The sequence below is a fragment of the Pyxicephalus adspersus genome, chromosome 4 (genome assembly GCF_032062135.1).
Source record: "Pyxicephalus adspersus chromosome 4, UCB_Pads_2.0, whole genome shotgun sequence".
Classification (NCBI taxonomy): domain Eukaryota; kingdom Metazoa; phylum Chordata; class Amphibia; order Anura; family Pyxicephalidae; genus Pyxicephalus; species Pyxicephalus adspersus.
In genome coordinates, this window is record NC_092861.1 from 115554569 (window position 1) to 115576612 (window position 22044).

The 22044-nt window shown below is 35.1% G+C and overlaps 1 protein-coding gene across 6 annotated transcripts in view; it reads right to left on the minus strand.

Moving 5' to 3' along the window:
* Positions 1-4151: 4151 nt before the first annotated feature.
* Positions 4152-22044, minus strand: part of ZDHHC14 (zDHHC palmitoyltransferase 14) — a 53482-nt gene continuing 35589 nt past the window's right edge. For 4 of the 6 annotated variants that reach the window (XM_072409375.1, XM_072409376.1, XM_072409372.1 and 1 more), the window contains 4 exons: positions 21866-21968; positions 20746-20855; positions 19830-19932; positions 15457-16720 (listed from right to left, as the gene is read on the minus strand). In XM_072409375.1, coding sequence (XP_072265476.1) covers positions 16319-16720; positions 19830-19932; positions 20746-20855; positions 21866-21968 — 718 coding nt within the window. In that variant the 3' untranslated portion in view covers positions 15457-16318. Of the gene's footprint in view, positions 4430-15456; positions 16721-19829; positions 19933-20745; positions 20856-21865; positions 21969-22044 lie in introns of those variants that run through there. The other 2 variants (XM_072409378.1, XM_072409377.1) reach the window with 2 other exon arrangements.

Consider the following 22044-nt stretch of genomic DNA (forward strand, 5'->3'; position numbering starts at 1 on the left):
GAATATACTCATGTGAAAAAGTGAAAACATACTTTTTTCGACACAACAGGCATACATAGGTAACTTCAAATTTTGTCTACATAAAACAGTGATATATTTGAATACATCGGACATAAAATTCACATGGTTTATTTATTGTTATTTAAATGACCAAAATGAATATTTGTCCTATATAAAATAAGTATACCCATATATTTACTATCACTTAAAATACTCAAAATTAGAAAAAAAAAATTAGGTAACCTTTAGGGTGGAACTGGTCCTTTTTAAATCTCAGATTTCTTTGGTGTTCCCCTTTGCCTGTGATGAGTTATAATGATAGGAACAAAAGCAATTGATTTCCAAGAAGAACAAAAAAACAAAACTAGAGTTTGGCATTCTATATAAGAAAAGATCAGACTGTTGTAGAATGAGAAATCAGAGATAAAGATGTTTGGCTACAGTAAGAGACATGTTTGATGCAAAATAAAGACAACATTTTAGAAGAAGAGCCTCATAATTGAAATTTTGTATGTAGTGCTTGAAATGTTATGTTTTGTGGTTGATCTGATGCTTCAGTACATAGACAGGACATGGAATTCTGCATTGCAAGTGTGCTTGATGAAAATGTGGGACTATTTGTACTAATAAAAGGAGAAAAAAGATCAAAACATATACTTACTTTTTCTACAGTAACTCATTACAAAATTGATACTTTTGTTGAACAAAATATTGAAAAAGCAAATTTTCCTTGTGTTATTAATAAAAGAAAATTACTGTATGCCCACTGAGGAGACCCCATCACTTCCTCTCGTCAGTCTCTTCCATCTATTACTTATAGTACTTCACAAAAAAAATGTGCTTTTTCTAACACGTTTCATGCTGATTCACCCATGCATATCACAGCATGCACACAATGGACCCAAGTCACACTGGTAGAGAAATATTAAGTAATTAGAATTAATTATTTATTAATGGTATGAGAAACACATCAAAGAGTTTTTCCTTCTTAATGTCATGGAAAAAGTAGTTGCAGATTCAAGCTCTAAATATTTAACCATCCATAAATAAAAGCTAAATAAAAGAGCTGAATGTGTAACATTAGTAATGAAAAAATGTGATTTTGCCATACATTGTCTACAAATAACAACAAGGCTTCAACCTCAAACAACTTTCCATACTGAGCACCAGTGCTCAGAGGTGCAGTGCAGTTCAAATAGAAAATAGAAGTGTAATCTTCCTGCCGAGTAGCTACTTTTCAAGGTATTGTATAATATGTAACCCTTTGTTCATATTATTGTGATTCTTGATTACAACTGCTGCTAATGCTGAAATAACGCTGCACTTCCTCTTGCATACAGAAAGCCTAATTAGACCGTGAACCTAAAGGCACTTTTTGATGTAGGAGCAGGCCTGAGCCAAAAAAAAAAAAAAGTCCTATAAGTCAGATTTTTAAAGGTCACAGTCATTAAAAGCAACGATAATACTGTAATGGTGATGTTCGCTCCATCATTTAATTATCACTGTTCAATGTTTAAAAGCAGAAAAAAATGATTACAGTATGACAAACTGCATTAGGCGAATAGGCGTTTTCCTTAAGAACCAATTTACACCACTGTGCAGTGGTAATACATTACCTGTGTTACATATAAAGTTGGGCCCATTACAATGTACTGCAATGCTCGATAATGTGCTAGCAAAAAGGCAGCAGGTCTAATTTTTGTTGATTTGTGCATTAGATAGCCCATATACTTATGGTTTATCTAATGTAACACACATTGATGAATAATAAAATATAATGCATTGCAACATACTGCACTGGTCACTATTCTTGCTTTTCATGACGTACAAACCCTTCAGACCTTTTCTCAAAATATGCTTTATTTTACACACAAGACATGCATTGGTGAGCTAGGCCACAATTCAGTTATAATGGCACCCCATTATATGCTCTATCAGCAACTCATTGCAATATGCACAGAAATGCATCTGTGTTTGATAAAATGCAACCCATTGTTATAGTGAGGAGTCCTTAGTATAAAGATGGCCATTTTTAACCTAGCACTGTGCCTGATATGATACAAGTAATTGGATTGTTTTGGTTACTATGTTTTAGTGCATATAAAGATTTTACAGAGATTTGAGAATATATTTGATTATTAAGAAATAAATTGGTATTCTCTTTTAGGGACATGGTGGTACCTCTATTAAGGTCCATTAATGCAGATCTTTGGCTTGAGACTAGAGGAAAGGATTTTCCAAATGGATATTGAACATTCATTGACTAGCGAGTGCAAGCTGCCATTTGCTTTTTGTGGATAGATCTTATTTAAACTGTTTAGGAGCATTACTCAAACATACAATATTGATTCAATTTTACAATGCTTACACACGCTGGAAAATGCATTATGTACATTAGGCTTTTTTTTCTTTTTATTGAAATACAACATGACCTTGATATACGAAATGGAATTGCAGGGAGGTCCCTAACCATCAGACTACCCCTTACAAAACACTCATGCTTTTAGCGGATTCTCTTTTCAGGGTTTGTTTCTGAAATGTTGAAAGTCTGTACCATTTAATAAAATACTCTTTTTATAAAGCAATGAAGTTGACATTCAATAAAACATTCCCTGGTGGAGGTCTGTTTCAATTGGCAGCAATCGATCCTCTACCAGACATTGTAAGAAATTAGAAAATCAATCATCAATTCTAAAAAATAGTTTTATATATTTTAAACAGTCTCATTTTAGGAATAATCAGTTGTAGGAATAAAAATATGAGGATTAGAGCATTATACTCATATTCCTAATGTAATAAGACTTTTTTTGATGGTTTTACCAACTAAAAATAAATTGATTTTTTTTACTACATATTTGTCTAATTGTTGGTAAACCCATCAGAAAAAGTCCTATTACATCAAGGATTTGACCATGTTGCTATGATCCCATCTTTATTACTAAGCTCAATTAAGGGACTGGCTACTTTTGCATTTGGTCAGAACTACTCAATACTTCAGTTGTAGGAAAGTTGCATTCTCAAGACAGTTTTTGAACTCCAACGAAAGTAAAACTTGAATAAGGTAAGTTCTCAAAGCCATTATGTTGATTAGTGTAAATTAGTGTAGATTTGTTTTGCCCTTAATTTTTTCAAATACAAAAAACTGTTGTGCTTTTGTGACTTTTAGCTTGAAGACATTAAAGTTTTACAATTGGATGCCATATTCTTTTTCAGCTACTGTGACTACAAGTCCTGCCTCATCATGAAGACAAGTGGTTTCTACTGTAATTTAGGGATACTGGGAATGTAGTCTGACATCTAATAATCTTCCTATGTAAAAAGTCACATGGTCACACATTTGAATGATCCTCCCATTTGCTGAATTCAGAGAGGTGAGGAAATGTAATGTAATGCAGTGTATAAGCACATTTTGGCCAGATATTCCGTCCATTACTTTGTGTATATACATGGTTTGTGTTCAAGTAACCGGTTTGCTATTAAATTGCTTTCAATCATGATTTTAGTTGGGCTTTAGGTGAATCTCAATTTAAATGCCTTTTTAGGAAGAATAAGCAGAAATGAAATGTTTGTCTTTTATGCAGAAAATGCTGCTATTGGCTCCATTTAGTGCCATTATTACAAGTCAGGGCCTTGGTCATATTAGCTGTGGTAAAGTGAAAGATCAGCCAATCTAAAAATCAGGTGATACTTATTACACACAAATGTGTAATACCGAACAGAGACTTCTATTACTTTTTATTTTCAATCTTTATGTAAACTGGCTAAATGCTATAATATACATTTTAGGTTACACATAATGTTAATTGGATTCCCTTTAAAAACAAATGTGTCGATGCTGGGTGGAAGTTGTGTAAATCTTGTTCTGGTACATTTATAGACCCCATAATGTACAATCTTGTTCAGACTTTCCAACAACCTGTGGTACATAATTGTCTGAACACAAAAAACCTATACAATCAAATAGTAATCTGCAAGGCATCTTTAAAGATCCGAATGTTTGTTGGCATCAATAAATGTAGGAATCCACGAATAGTACTCAACAAATGAATGACACCTTTTGAACAGAAACATGGACTGTTAGTAAGTCAAAGCACCACGTGTACATAATAAAATAAACCAATACTGTTTATATATCAAAATACAAAGGGAAGTTGGCACAATGGTCCTTTATTCTTCTGAGGCTTACAAATCATACTTACAAATGAATACATCAGAAGTAATTTAGACCTTGAATATACTGTATTTGGAATTTACATTATATACAAGAGAGAGGACTTAATTGGCATTAGACATTTTCCAGCATGTCCACTATCCACTGAGCAGCGTTCGTCAGAACAACCAGTTTAGTTTGGCTAATGACATTGCTTCTTCCAGCATCCATCAATGCTTAGTTATGCTCCGACAATACAGGCGTCTCCTGGCTCTGGCCCTAAAAATGTAGCATTTTAGGAAGGAAAGAAAAAATAAAAAAAGTTACTCAGGTTTGAAAACCAATTAACCAGTAAAATATTTGTCTAAAGTATAATTACAGGATTAGAAAAAATAGGTTTGGGTGACAACACTTTCTATACTATACATGCAGCTAACGTTCAGGTGGTGTATGTATGATGAAGTCAAATATAAAGGAAGCTAGAATTGTTCCCAAGAAAAGTATGCAATCTGACATTGCCAACCAAAAGTCTAGTTGCCCGTTTGTTGACCCCCGGGCTTTATTACTTTGAGTTACTGACCCACACGTATGAAAGTAAGGAATGTCAGAATAGAGCCGGAAGTTATTTGCATTCTTGTTACTTAACAAGCTTTTGTTCCCTTCAAATGAATTTTGCAGCAGCAGGTAAAACACGGTCAAATTTAGCGGTCAACACATTTTTTATTATGTCAGAAGGGTCTCAAACAGTTGGCATAAAAATACGCCTCATGTCCATTTGTAAAGTCTATAGGATTCCACAGCTGACCAATGTTGTGTTCATCTATTCATAGCCTACATATGCCTATATTTAACCTACCCTGTCTGAGTTCTGTCTTTTAGGGGTGTGTGTGTGTGTGTATATATATATATATATATATATATATATATATATATATAGACACACACATACATACATATACACACATACATGCAATGCAAGTAAATACCCCTCATGGAAATATTAAGGTTTTTTCCTAAAGATCCAATACAAACATACATTAGATCTTTATCCAAGCAGTGTCCATGGATAAAATGAACAAAATGCAGGAAGAGTATCATGTACAGTATATGTACACCCTAACATTTACCACCATTCTCGTTTAAATTATCTAGAGTAGGGTATTCTCGTCTATATTGTTGTATGTGGTTTCACAAAAGCTTTACGAGGCCCTCAAAAAGCTGTGGATATTCGTTAGCCTAACAAGGGTTTTAAAAAAGATCACAAACTTCTTATTCCACTGTAAGGAAATATGTTACATGTACTTAGGATTTTAAATGATTGCCAATCTGTAGGACTTGGTGTTAAGGAACATGCATCTATATTCAAAAACAGATTACCCCAATTTAAACCACATTGTCTAAAAAGAACAATAGGTTCTTGAGGTATCAAATTCTCAACAAAGTTTTCATCATCATCATTAATATTATTAAGAACCTTTATTTATAAAGCACATTATAAAGTTACAGTGAGGCTTATGCAACATGTTTAAACAAACATTCAATCTGAAATAAGTATGACTGTGAAGGCTTAATAAGGATAAATACAGTATATTGGTGTCCCAATAGGAGAGTCACGTAACAGAGGCTTGCCTGACCGTACAAAACATCTCCCGGATTCTTGTGCATGACCTTATTAAACAGAACTCTATAGCTGAGAGAAAACAAGGACACAGAGTTAACTGGAGTGGTTAAGCATGCTACAAAGCTAGAACCCTTAAAGATATAAAATTGATGTTTGGTAACTCAGATCTTCAGCCGTCTTGAGTGGGTGCTCAGGAACAAAATTTACTTTTTTGCATTTTGGTATGTCGGGGTTCTTGACATAACAATTCTCTGGCTATCAAAATGACAGCTGGGATTTCTACTGCATCCCATAGCAGGAATATCTGTGCAAATATAGCTGCTCCTGTGTAAATATGTAACATTCTATTTACTATATTATCCATATGTAGATTGACCTTTGATCTACATATGACAATGTATTCTATTTAACCCCTATTTAAAAATGTATTCCTGTGCATTTTAGCATGTCAAAGTTTTTGACATTACAAATGGCAGCATGTTCTGTCTGCCAACATGACAGCTGGGATTTTTTATGTATCACATAGTAGGAGCCGCTATGAAAATGTAGGCGCTCCTGTGTAAAATGGTTACATTTACCATTTTATTTATATCTAGATTAAAGGGTGGATTTTGATCTACATATGACAATGTATTCCTTTTTAACTCCTAGGTAATGATAAAAATACCATATTACTAACCCCCTCCATCTTTTTTTTTTTTTTTACACTTTTTTCTCCAATTTATATTCTACAACAACAAGAATATTAAAAAATATCAAGTTTCCCTTGTGTTGTTTGCAATTCTCAGTGCTGCATATTTAAAAAAAAAATCCACAAAATTGGAGAAAATTAAGCTTTAAAGCTTTTAAAGGACAGGTGCAGCGTCAGCAAAGAAGAATCATGTCACATCTCTTAAAAATAGGTCTTCCTGGAACACTGACTCACCTGGCAAATAGCGCTATGACACATTCTCCACTCTTGAGAATTGCCTATTATGATAATACATCATATACCACTCTGCTACAGAATCAGGCCAGCCAATCTTTTTAAAATTCATATTTTTTTTTATCTGTGCAACATTATCAGTCATGGAGTGTATGAGGTCAAAGGCTGAGTTTGTTTTCACTGACGTCACATTTCTATTTGCCTTGCTGCCTGTCTCTGGAATATTCCATGTAAGGGCAAACTTTAATAATTCAGATAAGAGAAAGAAATGCTTCCAGCACTCCACTGGAATGAAGTCTTTAATAATTGAACATTAGATCAAACAAGCATGCTAGACAGTTTATTTCTAGATGCTTACTTTAAAACTACATACAGCCATAATAAAGTGATTATCAAACTTTTTTTAATGGACAGATATTTGCATCGCTATGGAGAGCATGTCTTTATTACAAGGTATATGTCTCATATTGCTGCATGCAGCCACAATTGCTTATAAATATAGACGAATGAGCACTTGGGCTGGAGCTCATAACAGTACTATAGTTTCCAGTCCAATCATAAAAGCAGCAAACACAGAGATTGTCATTTTTCTGACAATTTACTGGTAGATGGCAGTGATCACTGATTTTATGAATAAATTGGCAGTTTTTCTCCTACCACCTCATTTAGAAAGGAGCAAACCCCATTATCGTTGATTTACAGATCATCAGATAGGCCACATATGGATCAGTGCTGTTTGTAGGAAAACACTCCTATTGTCACTTTTTAAGAAATCATGATTAGTACTAAACCTAGAAACTAGTAAGCGGCTGCGATGGAAATGAATGCACTGCGAATGCTGCTTTCAATATAAAGACGGAATTTCTGATCACCTTCTTGGTGTAAATATGTTATGTTCAAAACACTGATTGCCACCGTACAAGATCTGTTCACCCTTTTAAAATTGTAATGTTATAAAGTGGTCAACAGATGTAAAAGAAAAAAAATAGAAAACATCGAAGTGGCAGTCATTTACATAATACATTTTTACAAACAGACCAATTTATTGACTAATTATGCTACAGACACAGTTCCATAACTGATGTGGTAGTAGGCTGAGGTCATGGTAAGTACATGAAAATACTTGGAAAAGGAATTTGAGGAATAATAATTATTGAGGAATAATTTACTCAATCTATTTTCTCACATATCAGTTAGTGTGCCCCAATTTAACTTTTCATTATGACATCTGTATATATACTTCAATCACCTGTGGCACCACAGAAATATTTAGGTGTGTCTGTGTTAGTTTCCTTAGTCTGTGTGCTTATGCAAGTCAAAATGTATAATGCAATACTTTCATTCTGCCATAGCACAATGCTTATCTAGACATGTTCAGGAAAGATCAGAAGGAGAGGAAGCCAATCCCGCAGTGATAAGGATAGAAAATACCACTAGAGTGGTTGCAGAGCCAATAGTACATAAGAGAAAAAGTGGAAAAATAGCGGCTCTTTATGGCAGAAAATAGGTCTAGCATGACATAAAACCTTTTATTTCAGTTACTAAAACATACACTCCTTGGAAACTTAATTAGTAAAAGAGGCCATGGCAATGTTTAACCACAACTTTATAAAATACTCCCACTAAAGAGTCCAAGATATGGGTCAGTACTGTACTTATGATCTCTCCGGACACGTTACGCCCTAAACGAGCTTCCTCGGGGGATTGCTTAGGTCTTTTATAAAGTCATGGTTAAACATTGCCATGGCCTCTTTTACCAATAATATTTCTAAGAAGTATATGTTTTAGTAACTGAAATAAAAGGTTTTATGTCATGCTAGACTTATTTTCTGCCATAAAGAGCCACTATCTTTACACTTTTTCTCTTATTTTCAGGAAAAAATTATGGAAGCTGCCATTGGTCAGTTATCTTTTTTCTGCTAGAAGCTTCAATGCTTCCTATCCTTTTATTCACCAAATGTTAAGTAACAGAGGTGTTAAGGATGTGAATATGACAAAATGTGTTAGGTCAGTGACTTAATAACTAGCAGTAAGGGTAATGATAATGAACCTGGAGCCTGTACCTTAAAAGCAAGTCAGCAGCTCCTATTTTCTACCTTAACAAAATAAATGCTCACAGGTGTGAAATAGTTGTTTTAAACATGTGAACTAATCTCCTCTCTAGTAAGCAATCTACAAAACTAGACAGTGCAGTTTCTTACAGCACTAATCATGTCCCAAGAAGATTGGTTTCAATATTGTGTGTTAAACTTTTTTTTTAACAAATACCATTTATCAAATAGAGAATTTCATCTGAAAACTTATGTACAAGTTTTGCATGTAAAGTTTTAGGAGCAGTTTGTTCATTATTAAAGGGGAACTACAATCACTGGATGGTGAGCTCTTGTCATAATCAGTATACACAGACACAGCATGCCTACCTCCTGGTAATTTGTTTTGTTTTTAAGTCGAGGTCCACTTTAAAACAGATAATTTGCATTAGAAATGCATTTAAGGAAATATAATCATCCAACATAGAGCAACTGGAAAAAGGAAGAGAATATAGGGCAAAGTCAAAAGGAAAGGAAAGGGAAAGATTCCAGGGTCTAATATTGATCACATTGTAATTGTGCTACAAATGAATACATTTTTTTTAATACAAGATGCTTGTAATTATTGCAAGACTGCCAAATTTTCAAATCTGCATTAAGAAACATTTTGTAAAAATCTGCTAATGATTTATAAATCAAAAGGCTGTCATGTCGCCTCATTAGAGAATACAGTCTGTTATGCTGGAAGGGTTTATTTAGTAGAAGGCAGCCATAATGCTATAAACATTTGCAGTTTCTTGTTAAGGAATTTAACCAGGCCAATCTGCAAGAGGACAAAAACCACCCTAATAAATGATTCAAGTGTGGTGACCTTAATAAAGTGTTTTTGCAAGTAGTTGTAAAAGCTTTATTAAAGTCAAACTTCAGTTTCCCTTTCTATCTTACACAGCTGCCCAGGCTCCTCTCCTGTACTGAAGATGCTTACTTATTTCCAGTTACAGAGTTTCTCATAGTGTGCAGTAAATACTGCAGCAAGATACAGGCCAGGTCATTTACAGCTAATAGATTCCAGCAGCATTTATCACTTTTTTCCCCAGTCTGTCCCTATTTTTTTGGATTTCAGTTCTCTCAGTAATGGAGGCACAGGGTTGGCATTACTTGGGGTGTTATGCGGTTTTAAGAAAATTACAGCTGCTTCCACTAGCCATGATTTATCAAAATTGCTTAGAAAGTAGCACAGACAATAACATACCTGATCTAAAAAAATATATGTAGTCAAAACAAAATTATGGATATGGTTCCTGTCTGTGGGCTCCTGTTTCTGCATTCCCATTGTGGGCATTCCATTGAAACCAACCTGCCCATTTGATAAAGTCTGAATACCTGTAACAGCGCTGTGGTAGCCTACATTGACAGCACCCATACTCTTCCATTGTCTCAATGGAATGGGGTAGTCACTCCACTGAATAATCCCTGCCAGCAAGTTTCAACTTCAGAAGACCGTCAACATATTCATTGAAACAATAGAAAAAAGCCATACAAGAATCTCCAAAAGAGTCACAGACTGGGTTTGGACTACGTAGCTGACTACTGGGTAAAGTTACTTATATTATCTACACAATAACCATTGCACCTTCTCCTGATTTATATATTTGGAAGCAGATTGACTCAAAAACACATTAGAGAAACACATTTCATTTATTTTACTGTGAATAAATAACCCTAAGGGCATAGAAAGCTACAACTAATTAAGAACCTAACCTAAAGTAAAATAATGAGATGGTACCTGTCCATACCATAAGTTTACATACCCTTGGTTCTTAATAATCTGTATTGCCCACCTTTAGCATTGAAGACCGCTTAAAGTTCTTAATGATAGTTATGGACAGGCTCATGATTTTCTCAGGTGGTAAGGTTCCCCATTCTTTTGACAAAAAGCCTCCCGGTTCAGTAAATTGTTGCATTGACTTGCACTGAACTGTATGTTTGAAATTTCTTCAAAGTGGTTCAATAATATCGATAATCCCAACACCTTTACTTTTTCCTGCTGTTGCCACTGAAGGGTCAATTTGGCCTTTGTTTTGGATCATTGTCATGTTGGAAATTCAAGTGCGCCCTATGCACAGCTTCCAAACGGCTAAATAAAAAATTGTCCTCCAATATTTTCTGGTGACATGCTGTAATAATCTTGCAACCGATATGCACTTAATTCCCTAACCCCAGAATATCAGGGATCCACCTCCACGCTTGTTAGTAGGAATGGTGTACTTTTCATCACAGGCTTTGTTGTGTCCTCCCCAAAGGGTTCATGGTTACAATCATAGCGTTCAGCTTTGGACTAACCATTCCTAACAATTTTGTTGCAAAAGTTTCAAGAGATTTTCTAGATGCCATTTTATCATAAGCAGGCCAATTTGTGGCATTGGCACAGTAAAGGCTTTTCTCACAAATCAACCATATAGCCCATATTCGTTCAACTATTGTGAATCTTTAATCACCGCTACTTGTTTGCAGGGAACCCTGTAATTTAGCTGAAGTTATTTTTTGTATTTTTTTTTAATCAACAAATTTTCCCTGCCATTGTTGCTGAATCTTGGTTAGTCTACCTGACCTTCGCATTGTAACCAATGTAACCCCTAACTTACTATTTGTAGGATCATTTGAACTGTACTGACAAGAATATTTTTAAATGCTATGGATTTTTTAAATATTTGGACAATTTAACAACAGTTTCTCACAGGTCCATGGACAGTTCTTTTGCTTTCTCCCATTGCTTGGTATACAGTAAAGTCAGCAAAGTCAGTACAAAGACATGCTGATGGCTCGAATATAAAATCTGGTCCAGGTAGACAACTCTCCCTCCATCTATTGAAACCATTTTGGGAGACCAATACATTTTAGGACTTGATGCAATTCTGTGTCTATTTTTTTCAATTAGTTTGGGGGTTCTTCATTTAAAACACATAATCCCTAAATGGACTGGTCATCTGGACAAATCGTCTTTCCATTTTCATACCACCTACAACATGTTTTTGGTCAGGTTCAATCCCCCAAGGACCTCTTCTCTGTACTAAGCTTGATAATAAACTGTTCTTCCAGTATATCATGAAGTTGTGGGTGAGTTTGGCAAAAAGAAGGCAGCACTTATTGCCCCAGAGAATGCCATCTAGGGGCATACTTCAACAGTCTCTCTCTCTGCTTTAGGATTTAATACATTTACATTTCAAAATCTTTATCTTTCCCTGGCCTTTTAACATTTTCAAAGACTGAACTCTGTCTGCATATTTACCAAGTTAGATATTGTTGAGAATACAATTGCACCAACATCTTTAAGAGACGTCCTAGATACTTTTGCCATTGCCTAGCTGGATTTCATTCACTTGACTTACATCAGATACGAAAGGGGAAGAGTTTAGAAAGCTTGAGGCATGGCCAACTCTTTGCCAAGACTGAGCTGTTTTTGGGCCCTGTCATTCCAGTTGACAGAACTGTGTATTTATTGAAGGGGAAGAGAGGAGGTTATGGTTATATTTTCCGTATTTAGGTGAAAAGGTAAACAGAAAACCCTTAAAAATTCAAGTATATGAAGAAAGGCACGCAAACAGGTTTTTTTTGGCTATTTAGTATTAGGTTTAGATAATATTGATACATAAGCGTAACAAAAGCAAATAACTTTTGTTACAATTATGTGTCAATATTATCTATGACGAATACTGAATTGACAGAACTATATACACACATAGGCATTCCATAAACTAATAATTCTATTCATCCAACATTGTCATACTTATTAGAAATCAATGGTTACAAAATTGCTGTAGCTGCAAACATGTCCCAAAAGGCAAAGTCCCAATTCCTTTGTCCATTGCATTTTATGGATGCCTAACCTATTGTGGTAGATTGTGAACCAATTGATAAAAAATTTTCAATGAGTAATGTGGAAAAGATCTATCTTCTTGAAAGTCCATCTGATACTCATTTTCATAGAGAAAAAGCTTAAATACTTCAAGTCTTTAAATTCCTAAATGCCCACAAGAAAGATGGGCCCTGTTGCTCTACAGTTTCATACTACAGATTACCCTGGGCCCAAGATGGCTGGATGCCTTATCTTGTATGTTCACAGAATCTCAGAAATGGACACCGGTACCAGTCAGTAATATTTTTGGCTCAGGTTATGCAAACTTCTGCATTAAATCCTTCTTCCTCTGCAGATATCCTTTTTTATAAAGGATGGATTTTTTTCCTGGTAATTACATCTGTGTTCCAGCATCATTACGGATTTCAATTGTAAAGACTATTCATGCTTACCCTATGGCTGGTCATTTCATCATCCATAATACACAAAAGTTGATATAACACTCCTTTTGGTGCCCTACATTTTCATGAGTTCTGTTTAAATCTCTTCAGGTTCCTAAGAAACTGTGCTTTATAATTTCTATGAAGTTTGTGAAATTTAAAGGTTCAAAAAGGAATTATGAAATTCTAAATCGAGGTCCAAAAGAAGGAGACCTGGAGTTCATATTATGTACAAACTGTGGCTGTTTACAATCAATTTCAAATTGGTATGCCAAAAAAGGTTAAATGGCCCCTTTTTTCGGGTAAAAGTAAAAAATACATTTAGTAGAGAATGAATTTACATTACCTAGGACTTACAGAATTCCACCAGTTTTCAATGTCTGCGTAACCTACTGTTCCTGATCCATTTTTTGACAAACAACACTGCCTTCACCCATACTTAAACTACGTACACACGTCCAATGGTTCTCGCCCGATAATCGGCTCAGGGACAATATCGGACGAGAATCTAGCGTGTGTACAGCACCCATCGTCCAAACGACCGTCCTAGCGGATCCACGGACGATTACTGATTTTAAAGTAAAGGAAGGGGGAGAGCACACAGCAGGGTGCCGCTCCGTCGCTCTCCCCCTCCCCTCTCCACAGAGCAGATTGGTGCTGTATGTACAGCACTCGTTCATGCATCGTGCAGTCTTTAGTCATTGGAAAGGATCGAAGGGCAAAAATTGCACGTGTGTATGCAGCTTAAATGAAAGAGAATAATTAGGTTTAGATCTTCTTGATAACAAATGAAGAACGGTCTGGGAAATGTATGTTATCAAATTAAAGGGGTTCAGCATAAAGAAAGCTTTCTGGGAACCACATCCTGTGAAGAATTTCAAAGTGGGCCTCATAATGGCTGCTTTAAAAGAGGAGGAACGAAACAGCCTGAAAGAGATGAACAACATATAAGGGAAAGTTCATTAAAAGGTGAACTCTGGAAAGCAAACTTTATATTTAAACTGTAACCTGTAACCATAAAGAAATAAATTTCTATGTAAAAACCCATACTGTTTTGGGGGTCCATGTAGCCATGAGCTGCAGCAAAAATCAAAGGCTTCACCTTCTATTCTGCAAAATACAGCAGGTCTGATTCATACATTATACAAAATAAAACCTGGCTTTCCCTGCTTTTCAAATGGTAATTGTTTGAACCATAATGGTGTAGATGTATCTATATCTATACCTATATATATCATTTTGCCTGAATTGTTGTTAGTTTCATGTCACAGATAGATGCTATGTTATTTCAACTTAACAATCCAAACCTAATTGAAATTGGTGGTTTTCTCAATGACTGCAAGGCCAAACCCAAACATTAGATTTAAGTATTTGTCAAATTAACTACTTTTATGCCCAAATGTTTATACATATTTTTAGGGAGACAGTGTTTTATTTGATTATAATAATATAAATTGATTATGATTGATTAAATATAATTATAACATATAAATTCCTATTTTATTATTGACAAATAAATTGCAATTTTAAAAAATGTATTCATTTAAGAAGTATCTGACAGGTATACAATTAGGTAGCACCACTAACACTGCAGGCAGAATCTGGAGACCCAATTGCTGGTGCTCCAAGAAAAAGGTTTATCAATGTGTACTTGCCATGGTGAAATGTGCCAGGGAATGTTAAGATTCCCATGGCGAATGGGAAGAGGCCAGCAAGTTCTGACATAATAATGTAAACACAAATTCCCATATACAGTGGTACCTCGGTTTACGACAGTTATCTTGTTACAGAATTTTTGGGTTACAAAAGGAAATGTGGATGCAATTTTGTTTCTGAAACTGAAAAAAGCTTCCAGATACAAAATTACAACAATTCTACAACATTGTAATATTATAACAATGTAACATCTTGCCTGGTTTTGTCTCATCTCTCCTTGTATTGTCTCGTGTCACTCAGGCTACCACAATCTCAGTAAGCTAGTAAACATATCTGGCTGCGTCTCGAGCGATTGCTGCTCTTTATTGTGATTGTTTTTTTTTTTTTTTTGCTAAATTTTTGTGTGCGCTGTAGTGTGTAGGCTGGCATACTATATGCCAAGAAGAGTCCTCATTAAATGTAAAGTTTTTCTTGATTTCTCCATGTAACATTATTTTCTATATGTCAAATAGCATAGTACAGTATTTAAAATAAACGTTAATTTTTTTAATAATTTTAAATGTTTTAATTTTTTTGGTTATGAGAACAGATTTCTTTATCCCTTTTTTCTTATGGGAAAATTTGAAAACAGTTACAAAATTTCAGATCAAGAAATGTTTTTTGGAACCAATTAATTTCCTTAAACCGAGGTACCACTGTATATAATTAATTTTTTTTTAATGCACTGTAATAAAGTAAATTTTCATATGACAATCTTGATGCAAAGGAAGACAGCACCTGATAAGAAAAAGTAACTTTATTTTATGTCTTAGCACATTTGGAAAGAAGTGTCATGGCATTAAACGATACCATATCTAAACATTTATACCAGTGATTAAACGCAATGCATTGTCATTCAGCAACATCAGCCCTTTGTCATTTGGGCAAACTTGACCAAATCAGGAAAACTGGGAACAAAAAATATCTGCTTTTTCCTGGCATCCACTGTTTAACCAAATATCAAGATCCCTAAATATTTAGGAAAGCAGCATATATTTCCATAAACCAACAAAAACTAGCACAACATCCTGGAGGAAAAGCACAATTTGGCTATCTCAAAAGTGTACATTTTGCTTTTTAAAACACAGTGCAGGTTCTCAAATTGCAGGGCTAGCGGGTTACACCATGCAAATCCGAGGTTTGGTGGCCAAATGAAACCAAAGTTTAGACTTTTCATTCCATGTCTGTTTTAGTGGCCAGGCAAGTCTGGAGGGTGCACAGCTCGAAAAAAAGAACACTAAATTCAAAATAAAGGTATGTACTGCCATATTTTCACATTTCCAGTTAGTTCACAGGTCATATAAACCATGTCCCCAATATCAGCCTTGAAGACTCATGGAAATACACAATTCCTTAAATGAGGCAGTCAGTTGCAATAAAAAAAAAGGAAAAAAAATGATTTAGATATTATAATATATCTCAAACAAAAAAAGCTTATTTAGATGGGTGATTAAAGTCTATGCTCTTCCTCGTGTTTTCTTCTGTTTTGCCAAACTGAGATTAGTATAACTGTACAGGGGGCATTTGTAATCATGACACAGTGCAAGCTTATCACAGAGTTTGACAGATGTGCAATATAACTTGAACATTATCACAGTTGGTCAAACAGAACTTAGTTTTACAAGACCACGCACAGAGTCTTCATGCAAAGAGTCTTGGCTGACAAGGTTGAGGACATGCATGGTATGGCTATGAGTCACAGGGCTGTTGGCTGGCAGCATTCCAGGTGGTGAAGGTGCTTCCTCTGGGGTTAAGAACTGATGATTCCCAATGTCCTCATTTAAGGGTATCATGTCTGTCAAAACTGTTTCTGAGTTTAGGTTTGGAATTGAAGATGGTGGAGTTGGCTGACCAAGTGTTAAAGTGGTGCATGACGCTGATACAGTTGTTTTTCCTGGCAAAGATGGTTCATCAGAAGGTATCGAAGGTTCGGCCTGCAGAAGTGGTGTGGCTGCAGCCTGCAAAACGAATTTGGTGCTCTGAATGCACTGGTCTTGGTCACACTGCAGAATGGAAGGGTATGGAGGAATACAAATATAAAAACAAAAGGTGTTCCAACAAAATAAATTAAATTATGGTCCAAAAGTAAAGGTAGTTGGATTTAGAAGGGAAAATAAAAGGCATAAAGAGAGAAATACAGAAAAGTTAGCAGTATGTTTGAGCATACATACAACAGTGGTACCTAAGTCGGGGGGGGGGGGATAGGCATAACTATGAAGGCATGCACAGTATAGCCAGTTGGTAATGGAGTGTGTTTGGTCTACAATGCTACATCTCTGAGAAGTATTATAAATTAAATTATTCTACAGGCCTTGTTGACTAAGCAGGTATAGCAGATAGTACCATTTGTACATTAGTTATTTTGGGTTAAAAAGTTAGTTTACAAAGTTAGTACATGTTGTAAATGTGAAGGTCAGGTAAAGACGACATCAACTGCAAAATGTTTCCTTCTTTAATGAAGCCCAACACAGACATTAAATACCCTCAGAACTTCAGACATGTATGCAGAGTTTAGTTGTTATATTTTTATCATGGCAACCTATTTTCCCTAAAAGTCCAAAAATCATTTGAAATAGAAGTTCTCCTACATGAAGATGGGACGATATGTAGTAAAATGCAAGGTTAATTACCAAAGTCTGAAATACCCAGGATAAACAGTTTTCATAACCAATTAATTAACTCGCCTGGTGCAAACAAGACATTCCCTGATCAAAGCATTAATAGGTGCAAAAACATCTGTTCCTCCAAGCTCCAAGCTAATGATCTGTCAGCAGAAAGGAATCACTACAGCCATTTCTGAAAACAGTTTGCAGACCAAAGTGGAAAAAAATTATATCTTATCTAGAACTTTGATTATGTCTTGTTGTCCAACAAAAAATGGGCTACGTATTTTTAAGGCAAAACAAACAAAATTGTTCATTTGTAGAATGACCTGGGATCTCGAAAGCCCAAGTCACGTTTATTAAACAACAAATTGTGTTGGAATGCCACCTGAACTACTTTCCTTTATACTGACCACAAAGTGTAATAAGGTGGTCGCAAAAGTTGGGAGTGAGGCCAAGAGAGCAGGACAAAGTGGGCCGCAACAGAATCAGGACACATCTGGTCACGGTTTGCCTAAGAACCACCAAAGTTTTTTGGGCCCCTAAGTCACTCTGCAGTATTGAGTTGAACAGGATACAGTATCATCCTGATGTTGTTTCTAAGAGATTAGTATGCCCTCGAGAATATGTATTATTTTTCCTAAAAGGAGACTGGAAACCTTAAGTAGGTATAGAATTAAACCGCTAAAACTACAGCAGTGCATCAACAAAGTGAAGTAGTCCTAAACAAAAAAAAAAACTTTAAATAGTACCTACAGTACTTTTTCCATACTATTTCAGACATAGATGTTATTTTCCTTCAAGTGTCAAGCAATGACAATCATATTGCTACTGAAAGGTACAGCATTAGCCTGAGAACATAGCAAATATACCATGCAGAGGGAACAGTGAATTACACACTGTGCTACAAAACTAAAGTACATATAAAAAACCTAAATGAAAGGAAAAAAGTATAAAATATATACCGTATATAAACTGCAAATTATAGGTAATTTTTAAAACATTAATATTTTTGGATTCTCTTTACATTTCACTAAACAAGTTTTTAAGGTGCAAGAAGAATCAAGATGCTTGGTGGATTTTCCCTTAAAATATAAGCTAAGATGGTAAAACAAATAGCAAAAAAACATAACAAAGCATGCCACTAGTTTGCCTATGTCTAGGTTTCCGATTTAGCAAAACTGACTTCACTGGAACCAGGAAAAACTAGGAAGCCATTACACTCATTTCCTGTCATGTTAATCTGATAACAAAAGACTTAAAAAAAAAAAATCAATGTTCTACCTTGTTACTTAAGCTTTAAGAACGTATTGACTTTACAAATCATTAACCTACATTTACACCATTACATGCAACTTCCACCATTTCGTCATTCACAACTTATAAAAACCCGAATGGGTTGCACAGAAGATGGTTCCCAAGTAGCCATTCTTTATGCTTTGCATAATACTGATGTATATGCAGAGCTGCAGCTAAATACATGGCTCAATTGTGCTTGGCTATCACGTGACAAATTATTCATTATTAATGAAAATGGATCATTAGCCCTCATAATTATCCTTTAAATCAAAGTACAATGGGTCCAATGATAGCCAAGATGATCAAAACCTTTCATCCTAGGCAACAAAAATCTACTGAGTTTACAAAGGTCTCTCGGTATCTTTCAACAATTCGTAGCAGAAAATCAATTGGACCTCCCTCCCCACAGAAAAGAAAAGCACTGTGTGTACAGCGCTCGTTCGTTCTCAATAACAAAAGGTTCTTTCCAGCAACAAAAATCTGACAGAAATCAGACATCTGCACAGGACTTAAGAAAAACATATAAAACTATATAAGGGTGTTTAATGGAGGGTGTCAGGTTTGCATAAAAGGTAAATCTTTAAAGAAACCAATTTTACATTAAGTGTATAATGGTCCAGTATCCTCTCTTCATAGAGAAATGCAGTAAGTAAAAAAAAAAAAAAAAAAAAAAAAGGAAACTGACAACAGGAGTCTATTTACTCAAGTTCTCACTATTGAGATCAAACATGAAATACTATGCGTTGGTAAATATTAGGGAGAAGTAAGTCTGGGTTTGAATTGGTAGCCTAGATTTAGTGTTCTTGAAGCTCAACTTACATTTGATATAATGAGATGTATTGGTTCATCTGTTACCACAGATAAATATTTATTTATATAGAATAATAAAGCCCCCTATATTCTGGCTAAACGCAATTAGTTTGGCCATACAGGCTTATTGTGTGTCAAGGAATGCATCAGGATAAAATATCTAGTACACATTTTGTGCTATACATGAAAAAGCCTTTTCCTTTAAAGACGTTTACTGTTAATACTGTACTTGTGGTAGCAAAAATGGTTTACCTGTTTTACTAAAGGGGGAAAAAAGGCACACCCACAAATTCAGTTATGCTAGAGGATAAAGTAAAGACATACCCAACTAATAGCTTCAATACCACTCTGTAAAAAAAAAATAAAAAATAAATACATAAAACTAAAGAGCCAGTCTTACCATACTACTCTGTGACTGAGTAGATCCATACATAGTCAATCCATTGGATGGTGCGACTGACTGTGCCATATCAGCTAGAATAATTCCTCTGCGATCAATTAGGCTTATCAGGAAAAAAAGGGGAAAAAAACATTTTATTTTACTAAGATTTAATGTTTGAAATTCTAATAAATAGTATATCAGTTTGTGTGCATGGGTCTCATGTCTAAATGGCAAATCAAATGCAGTGTGTTTTCAGGAGAAAAATTGCTGTATATAGGATTAGACTGACCCGTTTGACTTCTCAGGGAAGTTGACATTTTTAATAAAACCATTATTTAGTTTCCAAAAGAACTGAATTACTCAATTCATATTCACACAATCCCAACTTATGATCATTATGATTTCTGGCTTGTATCCCTGACTAGGTGAATACAGACTTACTAAGTATTCTTCAACTAAACAAGTTAGATGTGTGTGTTGCATAAAAAAATAGGTATGTTAAAAGCACCTTAGATGTCTGTGTTTATACAGCACAATGGTCTAAATATTCTATCATTATCTATCAAATGCCTTCACTCCTTTTTTCAAGCCATCCTTTTTATCCTTCCTCACTGCAGAAGACACTTTTATGCTGTTGCTAAATTTTCACTCTGCTGCAATTGGTACATCACCAGCAGCAAAGTCACGTGAGAAAGCATTCCACTAATCTCTGTGGAATTGCTTCCTCGTTGGCCCTGAATGCTGAAGTTACAACTGTCAGCAATGGGACAGGAATGTTGCTGGTCTTACTAGCAATGAAGCAAATGCACAAAGATCAGCAGAAAGTCTCTTGGAGATCCCAGTGCTGATGACAAATTGACTGGCATGACCCTAATATGAAACAAACTTTTTTGTAGAACTGCACGAAGTAAAGAAGGCTGTTCCAAATGCTTACCTTGGATTTATTGGTCCACAAAGAGCAGCACAGCAGTTTGTGATAACATTGCCATAGCTATATGGATTATAGTTTTCCTTCCCCCTTTTACTTGACCAGGAACCTTTAATCTGTAACAAAGTACAAATGAGATGATTCCAAGCATTAACAGAATACATTCGGAAGAATACTTCCTTATACTTTACACATCATTAATTAATTTATTGATTGCTACAAAGTTCTGGCAAAGCTGTTATTTATTAAAGGAATCATGTACTCTGAGAATATAGAGGTTGCTGCTGATACCTTAGTTGCCGGACTGATCTGCTACTCCAGCAAACTTTATATTTTCCAAGGCAATGCCATGGAACAAATATGTGAATCAGTTCTGACTTCACTGTCCTTTTACATGCATACTCTATGCAACTGCAATGCTTACTGTAGTCTTGTTCTAGGTCGGTGCTCAAAAATTAGTAAAACTAAATATAAATAAATATATATATATATATATATATATACACACACACACACACACACACACACACACACACCTAAGAGCAAGCTCAAAAAGTAGATAACATATTTCCTTTTAAAAAAAAAGTTTAACAAAATAAAAAAATGATAAAACTTTTTAGTGACTCAATGTCGTTTAGTCTTAGCAAATTCTAATGTTGCTGTCAATAGCTTGGTAGAGTTTAGGCTTTAGTGCTTCATCCTACACTCGCACAACAAATTAAATGCGGATAATTACAAAAACACAAGCTGGTCAGCAACATTTGTGAGGCCAGGCAGGCTAGAGCCTGGTAACACAATCCTCATGTATCTTTGGACAAACATACTTATGTAAAAAATACATAAAAGTTAAAAACAAACTCATTAACTCTAACAATTTATGAGACTCTTTTTGAAGAATGCGGATGTTCTCTGGAAGACAGCAACACATATGGTAACAAATACAGCAGGGGCTGGTAAATTGGAACTAAAGCTTGCCTCATAAAAACACATCAATATCATATTAGTCTATGGAATGCCTAATGACCTCCTTTAATCAGGCTTCTTCTGCACAGAGGATAGACACACAGTGCCAGCTATATGCCCATAGCAAGACTTATTACCAAGCAATATTAAAAATTGTACTTACATCTTCATTTGTAGTTTGATTAGAACTGATCAAGTACGTATGGAAACCAGACAGGCCAACAATAGACCAAACTGAGAAAAAGCAAACCACTGCTTCCAAAACAGTAAAACCAAAGTCAAGGATTACAATCTTAAAACAAAGATTAATTAGTACAAGGTAAAACTATAACATCTTTTTTT